The sequence below is a fragment of the Vombatus ursinus genome, unplaced genomic scaffold (assembly GCF_900497805.2).
Source record: "Vombatus ursinus unplaced genomic scaffold, bare-nosed wombat genome assembly UNPS02006874.1, whole genome shotgun sequence".
NCBI classification, from domain to species: domain Eukaryota; kingdom Metazoa; phylum Chordata; class Mammalia; order Diprotodontia; family Vombatidae; genus Vombatus; species Vombatus ursinus.
Window position 1 is genome coordinate 7,223,122 of NW_020946652.1, and position 22,075 is coordinate 7,245,196.

The window sequence follows — 22,075 nt, forward strand, 5'->3', positions numbered from 1 at the left end:
ACCCCTGGTCAACTCTCCTTCAAAGTGGGGGGGAATCACTTTGGGACAGTGCATGTCAACTGCACAGGGACCACATGCCCAAGGACCTGCAACAGACAGAACAGCCAAAGGTGGCTGGCGCTAGTGCTCAACTGGGCAAAAGAAAGGCAAATCATCTACAAGTACTTGCATGTCCACAGACTGCAATGCTACAAGGCTATTTAATAAGCCAACTGAAACTAAAAAAAAGTTATCTATATTTAGAGCCTAAGAAAAATTAAATTTTTCTTTTATTTCCAAGTAAATTAAACAAAAATTTATTGAGTCTATTATATGCAAGGTAAAAAAAAAAATTCAAGCAAATTAGAAGTCTTTCAAATTTTATTTAGTCATTTGTTTTCGTACATTTACAATCAGGTAATTTTTCAGACGCTCACTTTGTAATAGCAATTTGTGGGCAACCCAGAAAGGACTTTATGAAAACATGTCCCTTCATCTTCATCAAACTACGTGGCCAAGCTTTTGTCCTGACATATTTAATAACAGATTTTAACTATACACATTCCAAGTAATAGATGTCTTCTGTATTGTTTTACAGATAGAACAAAGTTTCTCTGTCTGCCTAAATTTGGAAGACGGGGTAAGAATAAAGTGGTTTTCCAATTAACTTTGTAAACCTATAGCTTCTAGGAAAGAATCCCAGCCTTTATAAAGAGCAGCCAAGTGTCATCTAATACTTTAGCCCCAAGAACTTTCTTTACATTAGGTCTTCAAAGAGCAGCTGTTTTCTCTCGTGTGTGTGTGTGTGTGTGTGTGTGTGTGTGTGTGTGTGTGTACATATATAGATAGATATACATTTATATCTATCTATATATGTAGATAGATATACATTTATATCTATCTATATATGTAGATAGATATAGATATATAGATACACACATACACACACACACACACACACACACACATAAACACAAAAACCTAAAAAACCTCAAGAACACAAAAAAACGAGATAAAAGATGGGGATCCCTTACTCAGGCACTCCCCTCCCCCCTCCCCACAGAGCCAGAACGCTTTAAAAAAGTGTAACACCACTGTATTAAAGGAAGGAAGGAGGGGACAAGCAGTGGAAGGTGTCCCAGCAAGACTTCCTCTGGTTGGGATACAGCCCCTGTGGCTTCAAGGGTCTTATCTGGATTCTCACTGTAAAAAAATACTTCTATTTCATAAAATGTGTAAAAGAAGTACTACATTTTTCCAACGGCAACCAGTCTTCATTGTTGTACTGACTCACACACTGATGTTTCAATAGTCAAGCTGCTCAATAAAGAGTTATTTATATATACAAGATACACAAGAAATTTTAAAAGTATATCCATATAATGGAAAGTCTGCTTTCAAAAGGATCAAATTTAACCTACAGATATCTGATTACAAATTAAGCTGTCACCAGGCCAAGAAACACACTGGATTTATCCTCCACTGCACAGAGAACCCAAGTATTTGGACCTGAGAAGATGAGAGCGCACGTGGCTTTCATAGCAACTCTTGAAGAAGGCCCTACTGACACTCATCTCACGTCAAGACCGAGTACGGTCTGTGAATTACACCAGATCACATCACACAATCCTCTCCTAGTCATGCAATCAATGCAGTTTGGATTTCCTAGGATCTATTGAAGTAGAAAAAGAACTCAACAGCAGTTTGATTGATGGGCTGAACATTCCCCAAAGTGGGGGAAGAACACAATTAATTTCTTCAGGTAAACTCTTGAGTGATATTCTTGTGAAGCTGTCATTACTAAAGACAGCTCCACCTGAGGCCCACGCAGACTAGAAACCCTAATCAGCCACTGTGGTTACTCACGAGTTACTATAATGGTTAAGTGATGGAGTAGTCTACACAAGGCCAGTTCCTACCATATTGAAAATCAAATCTCAAGGACCTGTTGATTATATGTATGTGGCGGATTGTTATGGGGGCTGGCATGGAAGGGGTGGAGAGATTACTGAGTTGTGCCCACTCAAAAAAAAAAAACAAAAAAACAGATTTCTAATCTGCCCATAGAGTGTACAAAAGGGTAGGAGGCCAGGGGTTAGTGCAAACCGAACCTCGAAACGCTTCTGTGAAAACAGCTACTTTGGAACAGATAAAAAATGCCAGGCTTTCCTTTCAAGGTCTAAAGGAAAAGTTGCTAGATCAGGGAGAGCTACGGAAGAGCTTTTGCTAAAAGAATCCCTTTTTCAATTAAAAAAAAAAAAAGGTTACTATCCTTAATCAGGATGAGACTTTCTCAGCCTGTTACTTCCTATACCATTTGGATTTTTAAAAATCTATGCGTGATATATCACCTCTTGAACTGTAGCAAATAAATTAACAACGAAAAGCTACTGTTTAACTTTTAAAGCATACAAAGCGATAAAGCCTATACCAACTAACCAGTGTTCTCAGGAAAGGAATGCCAGTGTGAACAGGAGTCTTCTTAGGCAAGCACAAGGCACAAGCTCTTCCCCACCGCCTTTTCTGCCTCCCCCAGCAGTCGAGCTCTCTCATGTTACCCTTAACATTCCTGGCAATACACTGATATTCATTTCGACACCCGAAGGTGTGAAGTGTGGAGACCGTGAAGCAGTGAAGGAGCAGAGGTCTGGAGCTGCTACCCTCAACTCTTCTAGGGAACACCGGACTGGCTCTGGCACTCGCTGCTCCTGCCAGGTTCTGTGAACGGAGGACAAGGAGAGACCGCTGTTACTGGCGGACACGGTCCCAGCTGCTGTCTGGGCTGGCTGACAGGGAAGATCCAGGAAGGATTCCCCTCAAAGTCAGCAGGGCAGGGGGAGGGCCGGGGTGGCACGGGAAACCCCTCTGAGGTACAAAACGTGAGAGCTGAGTCAAGGTAGGACAAGGGAGGGGTCACCAATTCTGAGATGCAGGGCACAGTGGGTGGAGTCTGGGCCTCTAAGGACCCTTCCAACTCTAAATGTATGAACCACAGGCACTGTGCCAGGCACTGGGCTAAGTGCTTTAGCAAAATGAACTCATTTGATCCTCACAACAACCCTGGGAGAGAGGTGGCAGACAAAGCTGAAGTGACTTGTCCATGGTCACAAAGCCAGAAAGGGTCTGAGGCAGGATTCGAACTCAGGTCTCCCTGACTTCAAGTCCTTTACGGTATCCAGGAAACACTGAGAACAGAGACAAGCCTTCAACGAGATGAGTCATAAAAAAGCTTCTGACATCATCCGGGTCTGATAAAACAAAAGCCAGAAAGGACCCGTTTTAAGATGAGAACTACAGCACGTGTAGTTTGAGGACAATGGAAGAAACCCTGCGGGGAAGGGTGGCAGCCCCTCGTAAGGAAGGTGGATCCTGGACACCACCCGGGGGCTGCCCTCCAGCAGTCCCCACTGCGTCCACCCTCGGTCTTCATGCCCACCGAGGAGAGACGTCCCTGGCACACACTTACTGCGGCACAGAGCAGGCTCGCTGGCTGCAAACAGACATCCCCAGCCCCCAGTTAACTTTCCAACAGGCTCACCTTCTACTCTACAGTTTCCTATGTGGAGTCTGATGAGCAGGAAGTACTTAAAAAAAATCACAGTTTCCCCTCATTCTAGACACCAGCTGTTAATGACAGGCAGCGAGCCTTGAATCTCAAGTGGCCGACCCAACAGCCCTCTCTGCACGCTCGGTACAGTGTCTCCAAAGAGCCCACCGGAGTATTCGGAAACTACGTGGCATGGGGTCACGACTGACTCTCCTCACCCCAGTCGGTTAGCTGACCCACACAGGCCCAGGGGTCAGGCAGGAGGCGCTGCCACTGGGCAGGGGCCCGGGTCTCAGCAGCCCCCCAGGGGGGTGGGGACAACGGCTGCCGAGAGCTCCTCCCGGGGCGCTGCCTCAGTGGCCACGCGTTCTACATCGCCAGACTCACTCATTTCGGTGTCATCATCCTCATCCTCGTCTTCGTCGTCCCCCCGAAGTTCTTTGGAAATGAGCTGCCTCGCCAGCTTAATGTTGAGCCCTTCGTTGTAGTGAAGTTTTCTCTTCATTTCAAACTGACGCCTTTTCTCTACGGGACAGAAGGAGCTGACTGAGTAAGTGACATTCCCAAACTCAACGCCCCCTCCCATGACTCTTTGAAAACAAAACCAAACATCTGGGTTTTCCAAGGGAAATTTTAGCAGGAATCGTGTAGAGAAGTGGGCGAGGGTCTTCATTCTTCCTCCCTTTGGAGTTGAGAAAATCAAATGGACATTGTCTCCATTTCTGTGACTGATTCTACTCTGTATCACCACGGACATTCTGCACAACTGCCTGAGTCACGTTTCTTTGTCTCCGAGTTAAAGAAACTTGCTACCGTTACACCACTCGCTGTCTTTGACCAATCAGAAGAAATGTCCTCTATGTACCACAGTGACAAGATGGAAGGAGGGGTTGTTGCTAGCCCTGCATCCCTGATTTCCAACCAAATGTATTGTTTCTCATGCTGATGAGCCTTCCGACTTTGTAAGCAAGGGTACCGTTTTCCCCATCAAAGATGCTAGTTTTTGGACGCTTCTCCTTTTGTCCATAAAAATAATCTGTCAGCCTTTGTTCAGGGTCTTGTGGCTTACTGAGGAGCTAAAGACTCATTTTATTGGTAACTGCTACCCTTCCCCATAAACTGAGAGTGCATGAACTTTGTGAACATTCATTTCAGTCACCACAGAGTCCCTTCCAGAACCCTGGCCTTGGCAGAAACCAGCCCAATGTGTCCAAGACACCAAAGGGGCTCCTTAGCTTTCTTCCTTGCTGGCCTTGAACCCTGCCTGACCCGCCTGCTCTGGACCACATTCGGAAGGCACAAGGTGGCTAAACTCCTTGTAGCCTGAGAGCGCTCCCAGGGACGCTGACCAGCTGAAATTCGCCTGCGGTCATCACCAGCAGGTGTGAGACAGGCCTCACACCCAAAGGCTCCTCAGCAGGCCTGTCAGCTACAAGCCCTGTCCCCCAGCCCCACTGCTGCTCCTCAAGACCCTGCCTCCTCCTTCACTGGGTCCTAAACTAGAGGCTTAGTTCCTCAAAGCTTTGAGGATTTGGACTCCCTAGCATTTCTCTGGGGGAAACGCATCCTGTTCGACACCTCATTTCTCCACAGGACCAGGGGAAAGGGAAGGAAGGTCCTAGTAGACTAAAATCTTCTGGGGACACAAAACACATTTTGGTTCAATGGGGCTTTCCATCCTCTCCCCTTGACACCTTTTTAAAAATCATTACAACCAAATGGATGAATGAAGCTTCACCTGCTGCCCTCTGTATGCCTTTGTCAGTGGAGAATCACAGGAAAAGCCAGAGAGGAACATGGCTAGGGCCGAGACCCCAGCCATTCGGTCAGTAAATCCCCAGGGGGCACATTTGGGCTTAAGACTCAAAGCTCATGCGGGTAGGAGCAAGGTGAAATGCTGCAGGGGATCTGAGGAAGCTCCCTGAGAATAAGAAAGAAGCCAAGAGGTGACAGAGGCCATCCCAGGCCACAGAACAGTGGGGACAGGAAGCAGCTGGTTTGAAAGGAATGCCAGAGTGGGGGAAAAAAAAAACAGGTATGCATTTTGCATTTTTAAATTTATGTAAAACTTAAATAGCTGCCTCCTGTTCACCTTTTCTTAACCACGAAAAGAGAAAATATTGTTTAGATGAGGGAGCAACTTAGAAATGAGTAAAATTCAATTAAGGGATGGAAAGGGTGATTTAAAGTAAAAAGGGGCCCAAGAGGAGGGACCCCTCTACCCCACTCCCACTGTAACCTGGGCCCAGACCCCGTTGTGGATAACGAGGACAGAGATCCAATGATGGCAGGGGAGAGATGACCAGGAACTAGCAATGTCTTTTGGGAAGGCTGAAGCAGAACTTTTAAAGCTTTATATAATAGAATTGTTTAGGTAAATTAGAAGTAGGCAGCTAGGTGGTACAGTAGATAGAGCACCAGGCCTGGAAGACCTGAGTTCAAATCTGGCCTCAGACACCTACTAGCTATGTGACCCTGGGCAAGTCACTTGACCCTGTCAGCCTCAGTTTCTTCATCAATAAAATGGGAATAATAAGAGTACCTACCTCCCAGAGGAATCAAATGAGATAATAATTGTAAAACAAGTCTTGTTACTAGCAGATGTCAGCAGAGGTACCTAGGAATCTCTACAAGTCATTTGGAACCAGAGAAGCAGAGCCCCCTTCACAGTGGCTCTGAGATTGAGGCCTATTCCAGAAGGTCCAGGAGAAGACATTTTCAAGGACTAGACGACTACTTGGGATGTCTGGACCCTGAGACAAAATGTCTTGGTGATTAAATGGACATTGGGAGTGTTGCCAGGATACAAAGAGACTTGATGTTATTTAATACGGGGGATCATCACTGTGTTGCTGTGTCCTTTCCATGATGTTTATTTTGCTTAGTTTTCTTTACTTTCTTTACCTTGGGGACATGTAAATCTCTCCTCTCAAAATCAGTCCGTCGTAAGCCCTCTAAGTAGCTTGATCTGTTGCCTGACTTATGTAATTCTGATTACGAATACATGAAAAACCTTGTAGATCTGGCTCACACATCAGGGATTCATAGAGGCAATGCACTGGCCCCCTCCACCCTGAATCCAAAGGGAGAGCTGGCAGAAGTGAATGAGTCACACTGTCGCCATCTTGGGTCCCGTTCTATTCAATTATAGGTCTAGTTCAATTTCTGCCTTGTGAGAAAACTTTCTTCAGTTATGGGAACTGAGAAAAAACTTTACTGCTGTGTTTGAAACTAGTCCTGCATGGCTGGGAAGCTGGACCATGCCCACCTGCTGCTTAGAGACTCTTAACTAAGGACTTGAATTATGCTGACCAGAAACCCAGTCAGAGCCAAAGACTGACGCAATTCTGCATCTCAAGTAACCTGTGTGTCTTATCTGAAAGTTGGTCCTGTACTGGCCAATTATTATTTCCATGTTCCTTTGACTGAATACAGACACCTGGGGGGAGTGGGACCCTCTTTCTCTGATTTCAGGAAATTGTATCTATTCATTCTCCCCCTCCCAATTTGGAAAGTCTCTAAGCTTTCCTCCGATTAGAAATCAGGTTACCTGATTTTGTACCCTGGTTAATTTTTATTTTAATTAGCTGATCTCAAGTGATTGTTTTTAATATACAAAAACCTGAATTACTTTGCACTCAGTGTCTCTGCACTGACTGGGAGTCTGCTTACCCATTTACTGTATCTGTTTTGCTTTGTTGATGTTGTCCAGCCATTTCTTGGTCATGTCCGACTCTTCGTGCCCCTTTGGGGTTTTCTTGGCAGAGATACTGGAGGGGTTTGCACTGCCTAGCTGCCCCCTTTGTTATCCCTCTTTGGCTAATAAACCGTTAGCTCGGATTCCCTCAGTTATTATTAATTATTATCCACTACACGCAAGACCGGGTCGAAAGGTTGAGCAGGGCCAGATTCTGGAGATCTCTGAAGACCTGGCAAAGAAGTGATGGCAGAGAGGTGGAAGTGGCATAGTGGGAAGTGGACTGGACTTGGAGTCATGCTACCTACAGGCCTCAGTTTCCTTATCTGTAAAATGGAGCGGCTGGCCTCTAAAGTCTCATCCTCTTCTGAATTTATGGCCTTAAATTGCCTTTTGGTTCAATTGTGGCAAAGACAAAGCATCCTGGTCCAAAGTGGTGAGTTCATCTGTGGGAATGTCTATGAAAACTCCCCTTTACTGATGCATGCTTACTCCTATAGCAGTGCGAGGTTAAATGCCTCGCACTGGGCTGCAGAGTCAGTATACGTCAAAGGGGACACATGAACCTGCTGGACTCCACGTCTGGCCTTTGATGGAGTATGTGGCACAAGGAACAGCCAGGAGGATAGTGTCACTGCGCTGTAGAGTACAGGAGGGGAGTCAAGAGCAAGATGGTAGGAATGGGCTGGGTTATGAAGGATGCAGCCCTTGAGACAACAGGAGCTACTGGAGTTTATTGAGCAGAGGGGTGACATGGTCAGACCCGCCCTTTAGGAAAATCATTTTCGTGGCTGAATGGAGAATAGACTAGAGTGGGGAAAGACCTGAGACAGGTAGACCCACAAGCTATGGCAATAGTCTAGGCTTGAGGTGATGAGGGTCTGCACCAGAGTGATGGCAGTGTGAGAGAGAAGGAGGTGAATTGGAGAGATTCTGCCGAGGTGAAAAGGACCAGAGATGCAGCGGAGGTGAAATGGACCAGAGATGCTGCGGAGGTGAAATGGACCAGAGATGGTGCAGAGGTGAAATGGACCAGAGGTGCTGCAGAGGTGAAATGGACCAGAGACGATGCAGAGGTGAAATGGACCAGAGATGGTACAGAGGTGAAATGGACCAGAGATGGTGCAGAGGTGAAATGGACCAGAGATGGTGCAGAGGTGAAATGGAACAGAGATGCTGCGGAGGTGAAATGGACCAGAGACAGTGCAGAGGTGAAATGGACCAGAGATGCTGCAGAGGTGAAACTGACAGGCCTTGGGATTATGCTGAATTGGGGGGGGGGGGCAGGGGAGGGGGGATGAGAGAGTGAAGGGTCCAAGATGACTCCTAGTCAGGAGTGTGGGAGTGACAGTAACAGGAAAGTTAGGCAGAAGAGAGGGTTTGGGAGTAAAAAGTAACGAGTTCCATCTTGGACATACCGGGTTTGAAGTGCTCATTAAGTAGTTGGAGGTGGCAGAGAAATTAGGATTAGATAAATAGTCTGGGAATCATCTGCATAGAGATAACTGAATCCATAAGAACTAATGCGAAGGAGTAGGCCTTAGGGGACAGTCACATGTAGGGAGTATGACCTGAAAGAAGATCCAGCCAAAGAGAAGTGGGCAGGTCTAGGGGTTCAAAGGTACAAGGAAAGATGGAATGATAAAAGATTATGACCAAATATAAGAGTTTGATCCACCATGGTGGATCAAGGGTACGTACCTCTATGAGTGGCTAAGGTGCAGCAGAAGGAGTGGTTGTGGGAGCTGAGCAGACTGAGGACTTGGGAAGTTAGAAGAGTAGAGGAAGCATCAATGTGTTAAGGTCCCCTAGGATGAGGTCAAGAGCTACAGTGGTGTCAAAGACTGTATACCAGGCACTGAACTCATTAAGGAAGCAGGGAGAATGTCTAAGGGGTAGGAAAAGGGTGTAATGGCCACCTGGATCTGAACTGAGTGATAAATCTCGATAATGTGAACCTCAAAAGGAGCAATTGTTGAGTAATGTTATAGAGGGAAAGATTGGGAGTGGCAAGGAGAACTGAGGAGTATTTGGGGGTTTTCTGGTTTGTTTTTTTTTTCTTTCCATATTAGTCATGTTGTCAGAGAAGAAACAGACCAAAAGGGGGAAAAAACACCCAAAAACTAAAGTGAAAAGAGTCTGCTTCACTGTGCATTTAGATTTCATAGTTCTTTCTCTGGAGGTAGACAGCACTGGAATTGTCCTGGATCACTGTGTTGCTGAGAAGGGCCAAGTTATTCATAGTTGACACAACATGGCTGTTGCTGTGTCCGATGTTTGGTGCGGAGTATCTGACTCCCCCACCAGGACCAGTGAGTTGGGGGTATGAGAAAAAGTGCCACCAGGGCTGGAAAGGGTGGCCATGGAGTCTGTGTCACCAGGAGAGAGCCTGGTCTCAGTGAGAGCCAGCAGAGTGGAATAAGGAAGTGAAGGGTTTAAGGAGAAAAGTTAATGTACCTTTAGGCTGGAGAGGAAAGACCTCCAGGACTACAGGAGATGACTGCCAGTCCTAGGTCACATACCCTGTGGAATCATCTGTTCACTTTTGGGTGGCACAATTTAGTAAGGAGACTGCCATGATAATGTGGAGCTCATGCAGAGAGCAGCCAGGATAGTGGAGGGCCTCAAGTCTATGCGATACAGGCTGGAAAGCTGCTATGTTCAAATACGTTAAGGACTGTCTCACGGAAGAGAGATTACATTTGTTCTGTCTTGCCCTAGAGGGCCGAACTAGGGAAAACAGAGTCAAAGCTGCATGTAAATTTAGGTTTGACGCTAGCACCAGATGACTGACCAAGAGAGAAGGGGTTGGCTTCCCAGTGGAGGCCATACAATGAACTGCTGATGTGATCCTTACTTAGGTACAGAATAGAAACTTGAGAGGTTCCTTCCCACTTGGAGGAGAAGGTGTGTTCCTCTGGGAGTGCTGGATTCTAGTACCACCTCTGCCACAGACTTTCTGAGTTATCAATAAACTTATCTGGGCTCGGTGTTTGCCACCTCCAAGATGAAGCTAGATGACTTTCGGGGTCCCTCCCAGTTCTGACATTCTATTATGTATTGTGGCCCCAAGAACAGGAACTTCCCACTTGCCCCAAGTGTTGGCCATGACTCCAATAAAAACTCCCAAATGACATCCCCAACTTTGTGATGCCCGCCCAGGATGACATTCGTAGATGCGTTACTGAAAAAGCTTGGTGAACCACCCAGACTCCTTCGGAGTCGTGGCAACCCCCTACCTCTTGGAGCTCCCAAGCAGAGTTCAGGAGAAGGAGGCCAGATGTCCCCCCACATCTTCCACAGGGAGCCACAGCTTCCAGGGGAGAGGGGAAGGCACGGTCTGCTTAACCCTGCAATAGAGCTGTGAGGAGAGGTTGACACCCTGGCAGCTACTTTTCAGAAATAGTTTTTGTCTCGGCTCTGACCTACCCAACCTGAGCTCTAGTCCAGCCAATCTCCATTTCTGTGGCTTGCGCTGTGTTGCCCTGAGGCAAAATTCCACTCCTGGCCCACTTCACCCCCTTACTCAACAGTTTCTACTGATGTCCAAACAAACATGGAGTCAAGATTTTGTCTTACAGTAGGTAACCTGCTCTTCCAGTAACATACAGCCTGAAAGTGGGGAACACATTAATTACATTTTCCAAAAGGTATTTGCCACTAAAAAAAAAAATCCCTCTCTGCCTGTTTCTGGAGAAAATGGAAACTACTTTGGTACAAAACTGGCTGGTTCCCCCGGGCGTTCCCAACAGAGAACTATGACAATCAAGAAAACCCTCTACCTTGTTCTTCGGGTGTCAGGTCATCTTCCTCTTCACTACTTTCATCATCGTGAACGAGAAACTTTGGTTCAGAGCCTTCGGCAGCCGACAACCTTATCCAAGAAAGGCAGTGGTTCAGATGACGAAGGAAGCCTGCCTCTATCACTGAGTAAATGACGATGGTGTGCACGTGCACATGCACACGTGCGTCACACACACACACACACACGTACACACACACCACACACACACACACACACACACCACGCATACACACCACGCACACCCCCCCCACACCACGCGCGCGCACACACCACGCGCGCGCACACACACACACCACACACACCACACACCCCCCCACACACACACCACGCACACACCCCTCCGCACAGCTTCCAACCAGCCTGCTGACAAGACACGGTGTTATTAGCACTTGGCAAGAACCAAGACAAGAAGTGGAGATCCCTGTTGGTTTGGATCTTTTCTCCTTGCTCATTTCTTGGGCTGAGCCCTCAGAATGTGGGTGGGGGAGTGAGGGCAACCAGACTGCATCCTGAGCTCTCTACGTTGATCCCTCTGTTCTCTCCAATGGACGCCCTCTGTGTCCCACCACCCTTCGGTTCCCTGCCACTAGGACAATTGCTTCTACTAACACTGGGTTGAGATGTCTATCTAGTCAACGCATACCTTTTTATATACTTAGTGTTCCTAAACTGAAATGGAAACACAATGCTATGGTGGAATGGGCTACATCTGGAGTTGGAGGAGCTGGATTCCAATCTTGGCTCTGTCCCTTATTAGTCCAAGCGGTTCATTTGTCTCCTCAGTTTTCACATCTGTAAAATGGGCAGCACAACAAGACCTATAAAACCTACCTCCTAGGGCTACTTTGAGGTTCAAAGGAGAGAACTTTCAAAAGTGACAAGCCCTACATACGCATCAGCTGTTCTAGAAGCCACAAACCAGCTCCTCGGAGTGCATCCGGGAGGGAAGAGTCACTACTCACTTCTGGGCGAGGACTTCTGGGGGCAGGGTTTCATTGGATTCTGAGTCACTCAGGATGTCGTCATCATTGTCGCCAATCATACTGGAACGGCAAACAGACCAGATATGCTTGAAGGACGCGACTGCCACCACAAAACACAAGGACAGACAACATTCCTACCCATGCCTAACTATTGTGGTACAATTATCTGGTTCGTAAACCAAACCTACTAAAAATGCTTTTTCAAATAATGTTAATCACCAGCGTGAAGAAAAAACGGGAGATTAAACATTTGACCACTTAAAAGCTATGGATACATTCCACTCAGTTATTTACACAGATCCAAAGTCATGTACACTTGGCCTTTGGGTGTGCTTTCACACTGAGACTTGAATGTGGACGTGTCCAATGTTTCAGGAATCCCTCCGACCTCTGGGAGCTCAAGCTCGCTAGTGATCCTATTCTGGCCTGCCTTCTTTCATTCCTGGTTTCCAAACTGAACACTGGAAAGAGACGTTTTTCTGACTACCAGAAAAGCACCAACCTAAAGAACTAAGAGCTCAGAAGAATTTTCCTATGTGTAACTGAGAGTTGCACGCATCCTAAAACTTCTTGGGATGAGTACCATGCCATTTAAAATTCAATAATTACTTAGAAGAACAAACTGATTAAAGTTAGTTAGGATACTACTGCAAATTCTTAAATTTACATTAAAGTGCCTTGCATGCAATAAGCTTGTAACAAATGTTAATTGAATTAAAATAGTCAATATATGATACAAAGTAACTCTCAATTAGGGAGGCACTAATAATCCAATTTATGTCACCTCATGAAGACGTAAAAAATATTCACAGCATTTTAATGTCCAAAGAAATACTTTAATACCAACTTCCCCGCTTTCCAGGCAAAGACACTGAGGCCCCAGGGGACCACTTCAACCAAGCTGGTCAGTGGCACACCTGCCTCTTCCCCCCGTGGGGTTCTCTAAAGGTTCCATGGTTTGCCTTCCCAGGCGGACTCTGAACTTGGGGCAGGCTGTGTTGTGCCACGTGCTTCCTCTCCACCCTGCCCACTGCTCAGCATAAGCACTCAGGGGATTGCCGTATGAGAGGTACGCCTGGAATCAGTAACACAGTAAGCACAGGGACATCTCCCTAATGGCTGCCTAAATGACCTCTCCCCCTTTCTCGCTAGAAGGCCTCGTATCCTGAGGCTCTCTTTACCACCTTTACCTCTTCCTCAGGTTGTCACTGCCTTTACTGTTCTCAGTTTTAAACTGAAAGAAATCACCTTTGGTTACAAGCATGGAACTGTAGCACGTCTACAACTCAAGTTATGATGTCTATAGCAGTGGTCAGATCTTACACGCCGTGATGCCTCTGTGCTCTCTTCCCTGGAGGGCCAGACTGTGGGCTCCTATGTAAAGCACGAAGAGGAGTCACCTACTTCTTAAGACCCCTCCCCACCCTTCAAGACGGGTCTCACTATCTCATTCAGGATGGAAGCGTAGTGGCCACCCATGGGCCAACCCACTGACAATCAGCATGGGAGTCTGACCTGCTCCCTCCCTTTTCGACCTCCTTCAGCAGTCCTCCCCCGACTCTTACAGCATAGCCGCTGGAGACCCAAACTCCTGAACTCAAGCAATCCACCAGCCTTGGGGGTCTGCCCGGGCATATTCATCTCATCAAAAGCTCCCGATACTCTTTCATAATTCAGTCACAAGATGCAGCAAGATTCGCCAAAACCCAGCAAGTGAATTATCAGACTTGAGTACCACAACAGCAGTTTTCAATAATCTGCAACTTCCTTCTAACCTCTTCATTCTCGTGGAACGGATTATCAGTCTAAAGTGATCTTCTTTTCACTACTAGATGGTAGTGATTCAAGAATCTCAGACAGCCTCCATTTTTTACTTGGAAGAAACGATTTGGATAAATATGCTCTCAAAAAATAACGACAAAGTCAATAAGCTTCCAAATCCTGGTAAACTGCCAGAAGTCAATGACTTCTTGTAAACTTGACTCTTCCCATTTAACTCCATGATAAGACTTCCTATTTTCAACACTTGATTAAAATATGGAAACCTCTGCATGACATCCCACCACGGGACTACTCACTAACACTGCACTACGAGGTGCCAGACCATTAGATTCTATAGCAAACATTTTTTTTTTTTTTTTTTACCTGTGGTAGGGAGTGCTGGGTTCATCTATTTTCATTAAACCATAGTCTTTGTCTGCTGGATGATAGGTTGCTAGGATATTCATTTCATCCCACTTCTGGGATTTCTTACTAAAATGAAAAGGAAAAAAATGTCTTCAATACAAAAAAAGATTAACTTTCCACACCCTGCGGCGCGCCCCCCTCACCCCCAATCAAAAAGTGATAAACATCCAAATTCCTCATGGCTGACACCCATCTTTGTTTTCAAGGGCAGGATCCAAGCTAGAGTTAAGGTAAATGAAGAATTATGATAGTCACGGATCAATCCACAAGCATGTATTCAGTACCTCCTATGTTGCAGGATCTGTGCTAAGTGCTACAGATCTGTACACAGTACTGTACAGTCAAAAAGTCCCTGCCTTCCAGGAGCTCACTTACATTCTATGCCAGGTGACAACATGTACACACATGAGCATATACTAAATATAAACAAAACAAACAAAAAACCAGAGATAATTTTATGGAAAGAAACTAGCAGGAGCGGGGAGGAGACATTTCTATTGAGATTTAAAGGAAAATGTGGGACAGCCTATGAAAAGGTACAGAAATATAGCCAAAGCAGAAACATTTTGCATGATTCTACATGTATGGTGGGGATGGTATTTCTTGCCTTCTCAGTGCGTGGAGTGGGGAAAGAGGGAGAGAATTTGGAAAATAAAACATTTTTCTATCTTCTTTTTAAAATGCAGGCCTAATTTTTACTTTTATTTTATTTTTGGCTAGGCAATGCAGTTAAGTGACTTGCCCAGGGTCACACAGCTAGTAAGAGTTATGTGTCTGAAGCCACATTTGAACTCAGGTCCTCCTGACTCCAGAGCCGGTGCTGTCTCCACTGAGCTACATAGCTGCCCCTGAAAATAAAACATTTTTAAAGAAGGTACAAGGAAATGGAGAGAGATGCACATTTGGGTGAACTCAAGAGTACAAGCCAACTTCTGAAGTAACAGGAGTCTGTGTTTGATTTTAAAAGTTACTAGGGAGCCACTGGAGTGTACTGAGCAAGAGAGTGACGGGCCTATGCTTGGGTAAGGACTATTCCAAACACAACATACTCTATGTAAAATGGGTCATATCCAGAACCGAAATGAGGTGGTATAGAGAAAAAACTGAAAGTTAACGGCACACTCTGGGCACCATTATCTGTCTTGTTTCCACTCTGCAAACATCCCCAAATCCCTCCATCACCTGGTCCAAGGAAGAGGATAATGCAGAGAAGCAACAGTTTGGCCCACGTGAAACAAGGACATTTCTTTGGCTTCATTTCTTCAGAACCACAGTGAAAGCCTCATTAAATTTGGATTTCATCCGTGAGAGAACCCTAAGCTACAAATGCAGCTCGGCCCCTGCCCATAAAAACATGGTTTGCTAATCAGATTGCAGGAGATGTCTGACCCACTTGAGAGAAACCCTTCAGCAGTGATGTACAATGAACAGTCTGAGCACAACTGGCTTCTCTCTTAGCATGACAAAAGCTTTCAAATGTTTTATTTTATGAATTTTGTCAGTCATGAGTTTGGGGCGGAATAAATGCTTGGAAACAGCTTTTAAAAAATCTTGCACAGTCCAACGTAAGAAGTTGTGCCACAGTTATTGTAACAGGGCATGCTGGACTTGTCGGCAAGAAGACCCAGACTGAACTCCAAAGCTGGCTTTGGCAATGTGCTGGCTAAAACCAGGAATGGTGATTTCACCTCTCCAAATCTTGTTTACTCATCCAAAAAAACAGGTCTAATAATCCCTGAAGTGCCCAGCTCACAGTCAATGACGGTAAATGCTTCTCGAGTGAAGCATATCAAAGATCAAAAGGTCAGCAAACGCTGACAGTATGTCAGACACAATCACATCTGGCATATACACAGTACGCCGTACCTGTGATTCCTCACCCACAGAGGGAGGTCTGTGCATATCCTAAACTCTCCTCCAGGGCTCAGCTTAGTCATGAGATACCATGTGGTTTAGCTTTATTGTTCTAATGACTGTGTAGGGTGTCAGGGTTTTTTTGGCTTGTTTCTTCATTAACTGCCAACTGCTAATCTTGCCCCCAAATGCCCTGATGTCACCCTTTCTAGGGATAACCCCCAATGCCTATTCACAACTTTGGAAACCCTGGGACTTCCAGCCTCCACTCAGGAGCCCCCAAACCACCAGGCCTTCACTTTGTCTCCATTATCCCAATGACTGTAAATATCCATGTGGATTCCTCCAAAAGCATGTAAGCAGCTATGGAGGGCAGGTACCGTGGTCACCAGACCCCTAAGGCTGAGTATTTAGTGCTTGTGGCCTGACAGCAGCAGGACAATGGAGGGGAGACCACGCATTAACTAGAGGGCGGGCAGGGAGAGAGGTGCAACCTGGGATGGCTTCCAGAGCAAACAGCTGAGCTGGCCTGCTCAGGCAGGTAAGGGTGCTAAGACACAGGGATGAGGACAGAGTCAGGAGTTCCTGTTCAAAAACTTCCCCAGGCAGAGACCCTCCTCCTTCTCCTCCTCCCCCCACCAACTCTTTATACTCACAGAAACCTGACTTCCCCCAGAAGACAGAGCAGAGCAGCCTCCTCCTAGACACACTCTAGATTTGTTATCAGGAGATCTGGGTTCCAATCCTGACTCTACCACTTATGTTTGTGGCAGTGGGTGATCCATCAGTAAGCACTTGCTACGTGTCTACCAGGTGCTAGAAAGGCTTCCCGTCCCTCAGTTTCCTCATCTAGAAGATACGGGCATGGACTACGTGACATTGGAGATCGCCTGTAGCTATAAATCTACCATCCTGTGATGTCCTTTGGCCTTTGATGACCCTCTTCTTTCCAACGGGATCTGTTTCCTTCAATAGGTATCATGCATGTCTAACCCCCTAAGTATGGGCTGTCTCAGGTTCTCTTCTCTTCATTTGATGAGCTCCCATGAACTGAATTATTTCTAAGCAAATACCTCGTGAATCTACATATAGCCTTGATCTCTCTGCCGAATCACCTGCCTGCTAAGCATCTCTAACTGGATGTCCCATGGGCTGTTCAAATTCAACATACCCAAAAGACCTCACCTTTTCCCCTCAGCTTGCCTCTCCTCCCTACTTGTATACGTCAAGAAAACCATCCTTTCTGATATCCCGATTCCCAACTTCAGGGTTCCTCGGGTATCCGACGCTGTGTCAAACCTCTTGACTCAAGCTCCCATCTATCCCTTCTCTTCACACACATAGGCCCAGCATGTTTCAGGCCTGGATTATGGCAACAGCCTCAGAAATTGTGTCCCCCATCCCAGATTCTACTCCCTCTACCTTCCATAGCTGCCCCCAAGCCTTCTTAAAGCAGAGTCTCTGACCACGTCACTCCTCAGGACACATCAAGTCGTCTTAACTGCTCTTAAGATAAAAAAATTCTCTCCTCACCCCAGCAGAGAAGGGGCCTCAGGAACAATTTTTTGGTGGCTGTGGAAGATGGATGGGAAAGGGAAGAGATCACTTTGGTGATGAGGCTCACACTGCAGACAAGAAGTCATGCACAGGATTTCAGCAAGTTATTGGATGAAAAGAGGGTGGGGGGGAGTGGTAAGAGGGAAAGTTGAACACAATTCCAAGATAATAAAAGGAGTGTTGTCCCCAACAGAATCAGGAAGTTTGTGGAAGAAGCAGATTTAGGGGAAAGGATCTATTCTGGACAGACCGAGCGGCCGGTGGGCCACTCAGGAGAAGATACCGAGCCGCACAGGACCATGCGTGAGGATGAGATTCATCTCATCCTTGGCTTTTCACGGTCCGAACCAGTACCTGGAATCAACTTTTAACCTTGCCTCTTGGGAAAATGACAAGATTTCCATTCATCTTTCAAAACAAACTCTGAGAAGACTGGACCATAAATAACTCACTATCTTAGGCACTTGTAAAAAGAGTAAGAGTGATGAGTTAGGCGGCACAGCGGACAGAGCGCCAGGCCTGGAGTCAGGAAGAGTCATCTTCCTGAGTTCAGATCTGGTCTCAGACACTTAGTAACTGTGTGACTCCCAGCAAGCAGTCACTTAACCCTGCCTGCCTCAGTTTCCTCATCTGTAAAATGAGGACTCTGGAGAAGGAAACGTCAAACCACTCCAGGATCTTTGCCAAGAAAACCCCACATGGAGTCAAGAAGAGTCAGGTGTGACTGAAAGGACTGAACCACAAACACGAAAACAAAAAAGAAAAAAGAAAAACCAAAAGAAAAGTAAGGAAAACCCAAATGTCTTGGTTCTGGAGGAAATGTGCCCACTGTTACGCGGAGGACAGTCTGAGTTCCATCTCATCTGGACGAAGACAGCACAAAGCAAACTATAAACCCTAAGCTCGCTTCCCATGGATGATCACGAAAGCCGTGGCTTTCTGGTTTCAGTCACCTCTAATTTCTCCTGAGAAGTATAAATGGGAAACACAACCGTACAAATAGAAACCAGAGCCTGCCAGACCGTTCTGAAGCGAACAGCCTGCAGTGGACTCCGCGGCCGAATCGTCCGTAAAAGGTGACACGCTCTCAAGGCCGATCGCCTCTTTAAGCTCGACAGGCCATCACTTCGAGCAGACGAGGAAAGCTCCGCATCCAAGTCCTTTCCAGCTTTTTCTCTTGCCCAACGCCCTCTCCTCCATGCCCGCTGTCAACTCGGAAGCCTCCTCGGGAGAAGGGGAGGCCCGAGACAGCCGGGGCCTCTGCCCTGTGGGAGGCAGGCGGAGGGGAGGGGAGGGGAGGGCAGAGCGTGGGGACGCAGCCGCGGGAAGCGTCGCCCTTTAAACAAAACGGGAGACACGAGATCCTGGGTCGCTCTGCCGCCGTCAAAACCGGCACCACCTGAAACCTGCCCCCACCCCCCACCCCCGCCCCGGCGGGGGGAGGGGAGCCCGAGCAGAGGCGGGGGGGGGGGGCGGGAGCCCAGGCAGAGGCGCGGCGGCGCCCCGGGCGCACGGGCGCTCCCACGCGGGCCCTCGGACCCTCGGACCGGCCGGGGGCGCTGCCGAGGCAGACGAGGCGCGGGGCCCGGCGTCTCCGGGGGTGCCCCTCCCCCCGCCCCACACGCACCCGAAGTCGTCGTCGCAGGCCGCGGAGCCGGGGCCCGCGGAGGCGCCGGCGGCGGGCGGGGGCAGGCCCGAGAGGCTGTCGGTGACGCCCTTGTTCTTCAGGATCCCCTTGATGGGCCGGTGCGAGGCCGCCGAGGCCGCCATGGCCTCCGAGCTGGCCCGCCCGCTCCGCCGCGCCCGCTCCGACAGGGCGCCCGCCCGCCGCGCTCGGGCCTCGTCCCCGGGAGCACGGCCGCCCGCCCACCGAGAGACCGAGGAGCTGACGACCCAGCGGGTAGGAGGCCGCTGAGGAAGCGGCGACTGAGGCGACGGAGGCGGGGCGGCGGGGAGTCAGGGCGTCGGGGGCGTCGGGGCGGGGCGTCGTGGCGTCACGGCGTCGGGGCGGGGCGTCAGGGGCGTCTGGGCGGGGCGTCACGGCGTCCCGACGCGCGCCGTCACGCGTACTTTGGCGTCCCGCCGGAAGTAGAGTCGGGGCACGCACCTCCTCTCTTCCCCCCACCCCGCCCCAAACCGCGCACTCAGGAGAGCGAGGCGGGGCCTCTCCAGGGGCGGGGCCTGAGCCGCCTTAGAGCGCCTTTGACGGCTCGGGGCGGAGTGTGGCTTTGAGCATGCGCGTGAGCTCATGGCAGATAGCTACGCGTGAGCTGGGGCCTGGCTTCCCCGGCGCCCGAGTTTACCCAGTAGAGCTCCAGAGAAACTCCCTGCGGGTGTTTGTAGCCATGGTAACTCCAGCCAACGCGGCTAGAGCTTGGCCACCGGGGGCCGTTGCCGGCCTCGGTTTCCTCATCTGTAAAATGGCGAGAAAAAGAGTACCCGCCTCCCAGGGTCGTTGTGAGGATCAAATGGCACATAGTAGGTGCTTGCTGCATGTGTCCCGGCCATACTGATGGACGAGCACTAGGAGACCCTCCTCGTCCTCTTTCCCCCCATGCACTTGGTGCCCACTTCCAGAGGGGGCAGAGGCTGAGGTGCAGATTGAGGGGTCCACCATTGTCCAGAGGGCGATGGTCAGCGCCCTCGCCGGAGGAGGACGTCGTGGAGAGGCCGGCCACCTCGGGACCCAGGGAGCCCGCCCAGGCTGGAGACATCCGAGGGCGCGCCAAAGGCGTGGGCTGGCCGGCTTGGCCCGCTTTGACCCCGGAGAGCCTTTCGGTGGGTGGAAGTGGGGGAGACCCCCCCCAGCTTCGACTCGGTACCAGGATAAAAGTTCTCTTCCTTCGGGCTGCCCCAGGGTGGGAGCCACCCACTCGGCCACTCGGAGGGGCCTTGGAGGGAGGATTGCTTTCAGGGATAGGCTGGACTGAGGGGAAAGGTTGGACTGGGAGTCAGGAAGACCTGAGTTCAAATCCTAGTTCATGTACTCCGATGACCCCAAACAAGTCCCTTCACCTTTCCAGCCTCAGTTTCCTCCTCTGTAAAACGGGGATAACGGTTGGATGGTTGGCTGTCTTTCATTGCTGAAGAGGACCAAGACGACGTGTGTCGGGGCCAAGGTGCAGCGTGTCCAGCTGTGGCTGATCAGACCAGCGTGAGCTCGGCAGGCTCTGACGCGGGTCGGGCACAAAGATCCGTGGGAATGCTTGGGGCGGATTCTCTAAATCTGTGTGTCTCACGTTCCTCCAGAGCTGCTTGAGTTCTGCTTCGCTGGTGGAGCGCAGCACTTCCTGCCATGTGGGGGTGCCATGCTGGGCGGTCCTGCGCCAGAGTCTCCCACCACTCTTCAGAGGGACCTTGAGAGTGTCCTTGTATCGCTTCTTCTGACCTCCACGTGAGTTCTCCTATGTTCAAACAACGTGGCCGGTCTTTTGGAGCTGCGCTCTCTGCAGTGGAGACTGAATGCTTGGGAGGGCAGGGCAGCTTGAGAAAGGACCTCAGTGCCTGGCGCCTTATCCTGCCGGGTGACTTCAGATTCTCCCTAAGACAATTCCGATGGAAGCGGTTCAGTTTCCTGGCATGGCGCTGGTGGACTGTCCGGGTTTCACAGGCATACAACGAGGAGGTCGGCACAGCGGCTCTGCACGCCTTCAGTGTGGCAGTCAGTCTGATCCCTCTTCTCTCCCACACTTTCCTTTGGAGTCTCCCAAGCACTGAGCTAACTGTGGCAATGCGTGTGTCAGCCTCCTTATCCGTGTGGACGTCCCTGGAAAGTAAGTGAACTTAGCCACCGCATTGAGAATCCCTCCATTTGCCATAACCAGCGGTTCCACATGTGGACGGTGTGGCGCTGTCTGGTGGAGAGCCTCTGTTTTCTTGGTGTCGTCAGGTCAAAATTAGCGCAGGAGACAGAGAACTGGCCCGTGCTGTGTTTCAGCTCAGCCTCTGAGGCTGCATTGAGGGCGTGATCTCACTTGGCTATTGTGGGGACCAAATGATGTGATCTGTCTAAGGCTCTTTGCAAACCTTAAATCCACACAGACACTGCTTCTTTGGCACATCAGCAGAGGTCCCTCAGGGCTCCAAAAAGCCCAGGATTTGGTGAATTTATTTCAACAAATAATCGTGCTGTGACTCACATTTAGATGGCACCTGACAGTTTATTTTATTTACATTCTGAGATGTTTGCAAGCACACGTAGTGCTAGGGAGGTTGTGATGAGGCAAAGGTGAGATCCCAAAGGGAGACTTTCCATGGAGGGGAATCCAAACAGGCTTCCTGGAGGAGGAGCCCCTGATTCTGCCCCATGTACATCTGGGGTGTGTGTGTGTGTGTGTGTGTGTGTGTGTGTGTGTGTGTGTATGTGTGTGTGTGTGTGGTGGGGACTGGAGGGGGCCACATTGGGAATGCAGTTTGGAGAACAGCTAAGAGCTGAGCTTGGCTGGGAGCTCAAGCAGGGGACAGGC

The 22,075-nt window shown here is 48.8% G+C and overlaps 1 protein-coding gene across 2 annotated transcripts; it reads right to left on the reverse strand.

The window, feature by feature from the left end:
* Positions 1–918: 918 nt before the first annotated feature.
* PPP1R2 (protein phosphatase 1 regulatory inhibitor subunit 2) lies at positions 919–19,394 on the reverse strand. Of its 2 annotated transcripts, none has more exons than XM_027848803.1 (6): positions 19,237–19,394; positions 14,157–14,264; positions 11,991–12,071; positions 11,006–11,097; positions 3,914–4,051; positions 919–2,697 (listed from the first exon to the last, which is right to left on the reverse strand). In XM_027848803.1, the coding sequence occupies exons 1-6, from the start codon at positions 19,377–19,379 to the stop codon at positions 2,651–2,653; spliced, it is 609 nt and encodes a 202-aa protein (XP_027704604.1). In that variant the 5' UTR covers positions 19,380–19,394; the 3' UTR covers positions 919–2,650. The 2 variants fall into 2 exon arrangements, with proteins under 2 accessions (XP_027704604.1, XP_027704603.1); XM_027848802.1 differs by lacking the exon at positions 919–2,697 and adding an exon at positions 3,076–3,227.
* Between the last annotated feature and the right edge of the window lie 2,681 nt (positions 19,395–22,075).

Bases quoted from the DNA above. Each gene is read 5' to 3' on its own strand.
- PPP1R2 (XM_027848802.1), bottom strand. From the start codon at position 19,379: ATGGCGGCCTCGGCGGCCTCGCACCGGCCCATCAAGGGGATCCTGAAG. The intron at 14,265-19,236 runs GTGCGTGTGGGG...TTTTCATTTTAG, and splicing joins GCCTGCGACGACGACTTCGG to TAAGAAATCCCAGAAGTGGG. The intron at 4,052-11,005 runs GTAGAGGGTTTT...TCTGTCCCGTAG, and splicing joins CCTGACACCCGAAGAACAAG to AGAAAAGGCGTCAGTTTGAA.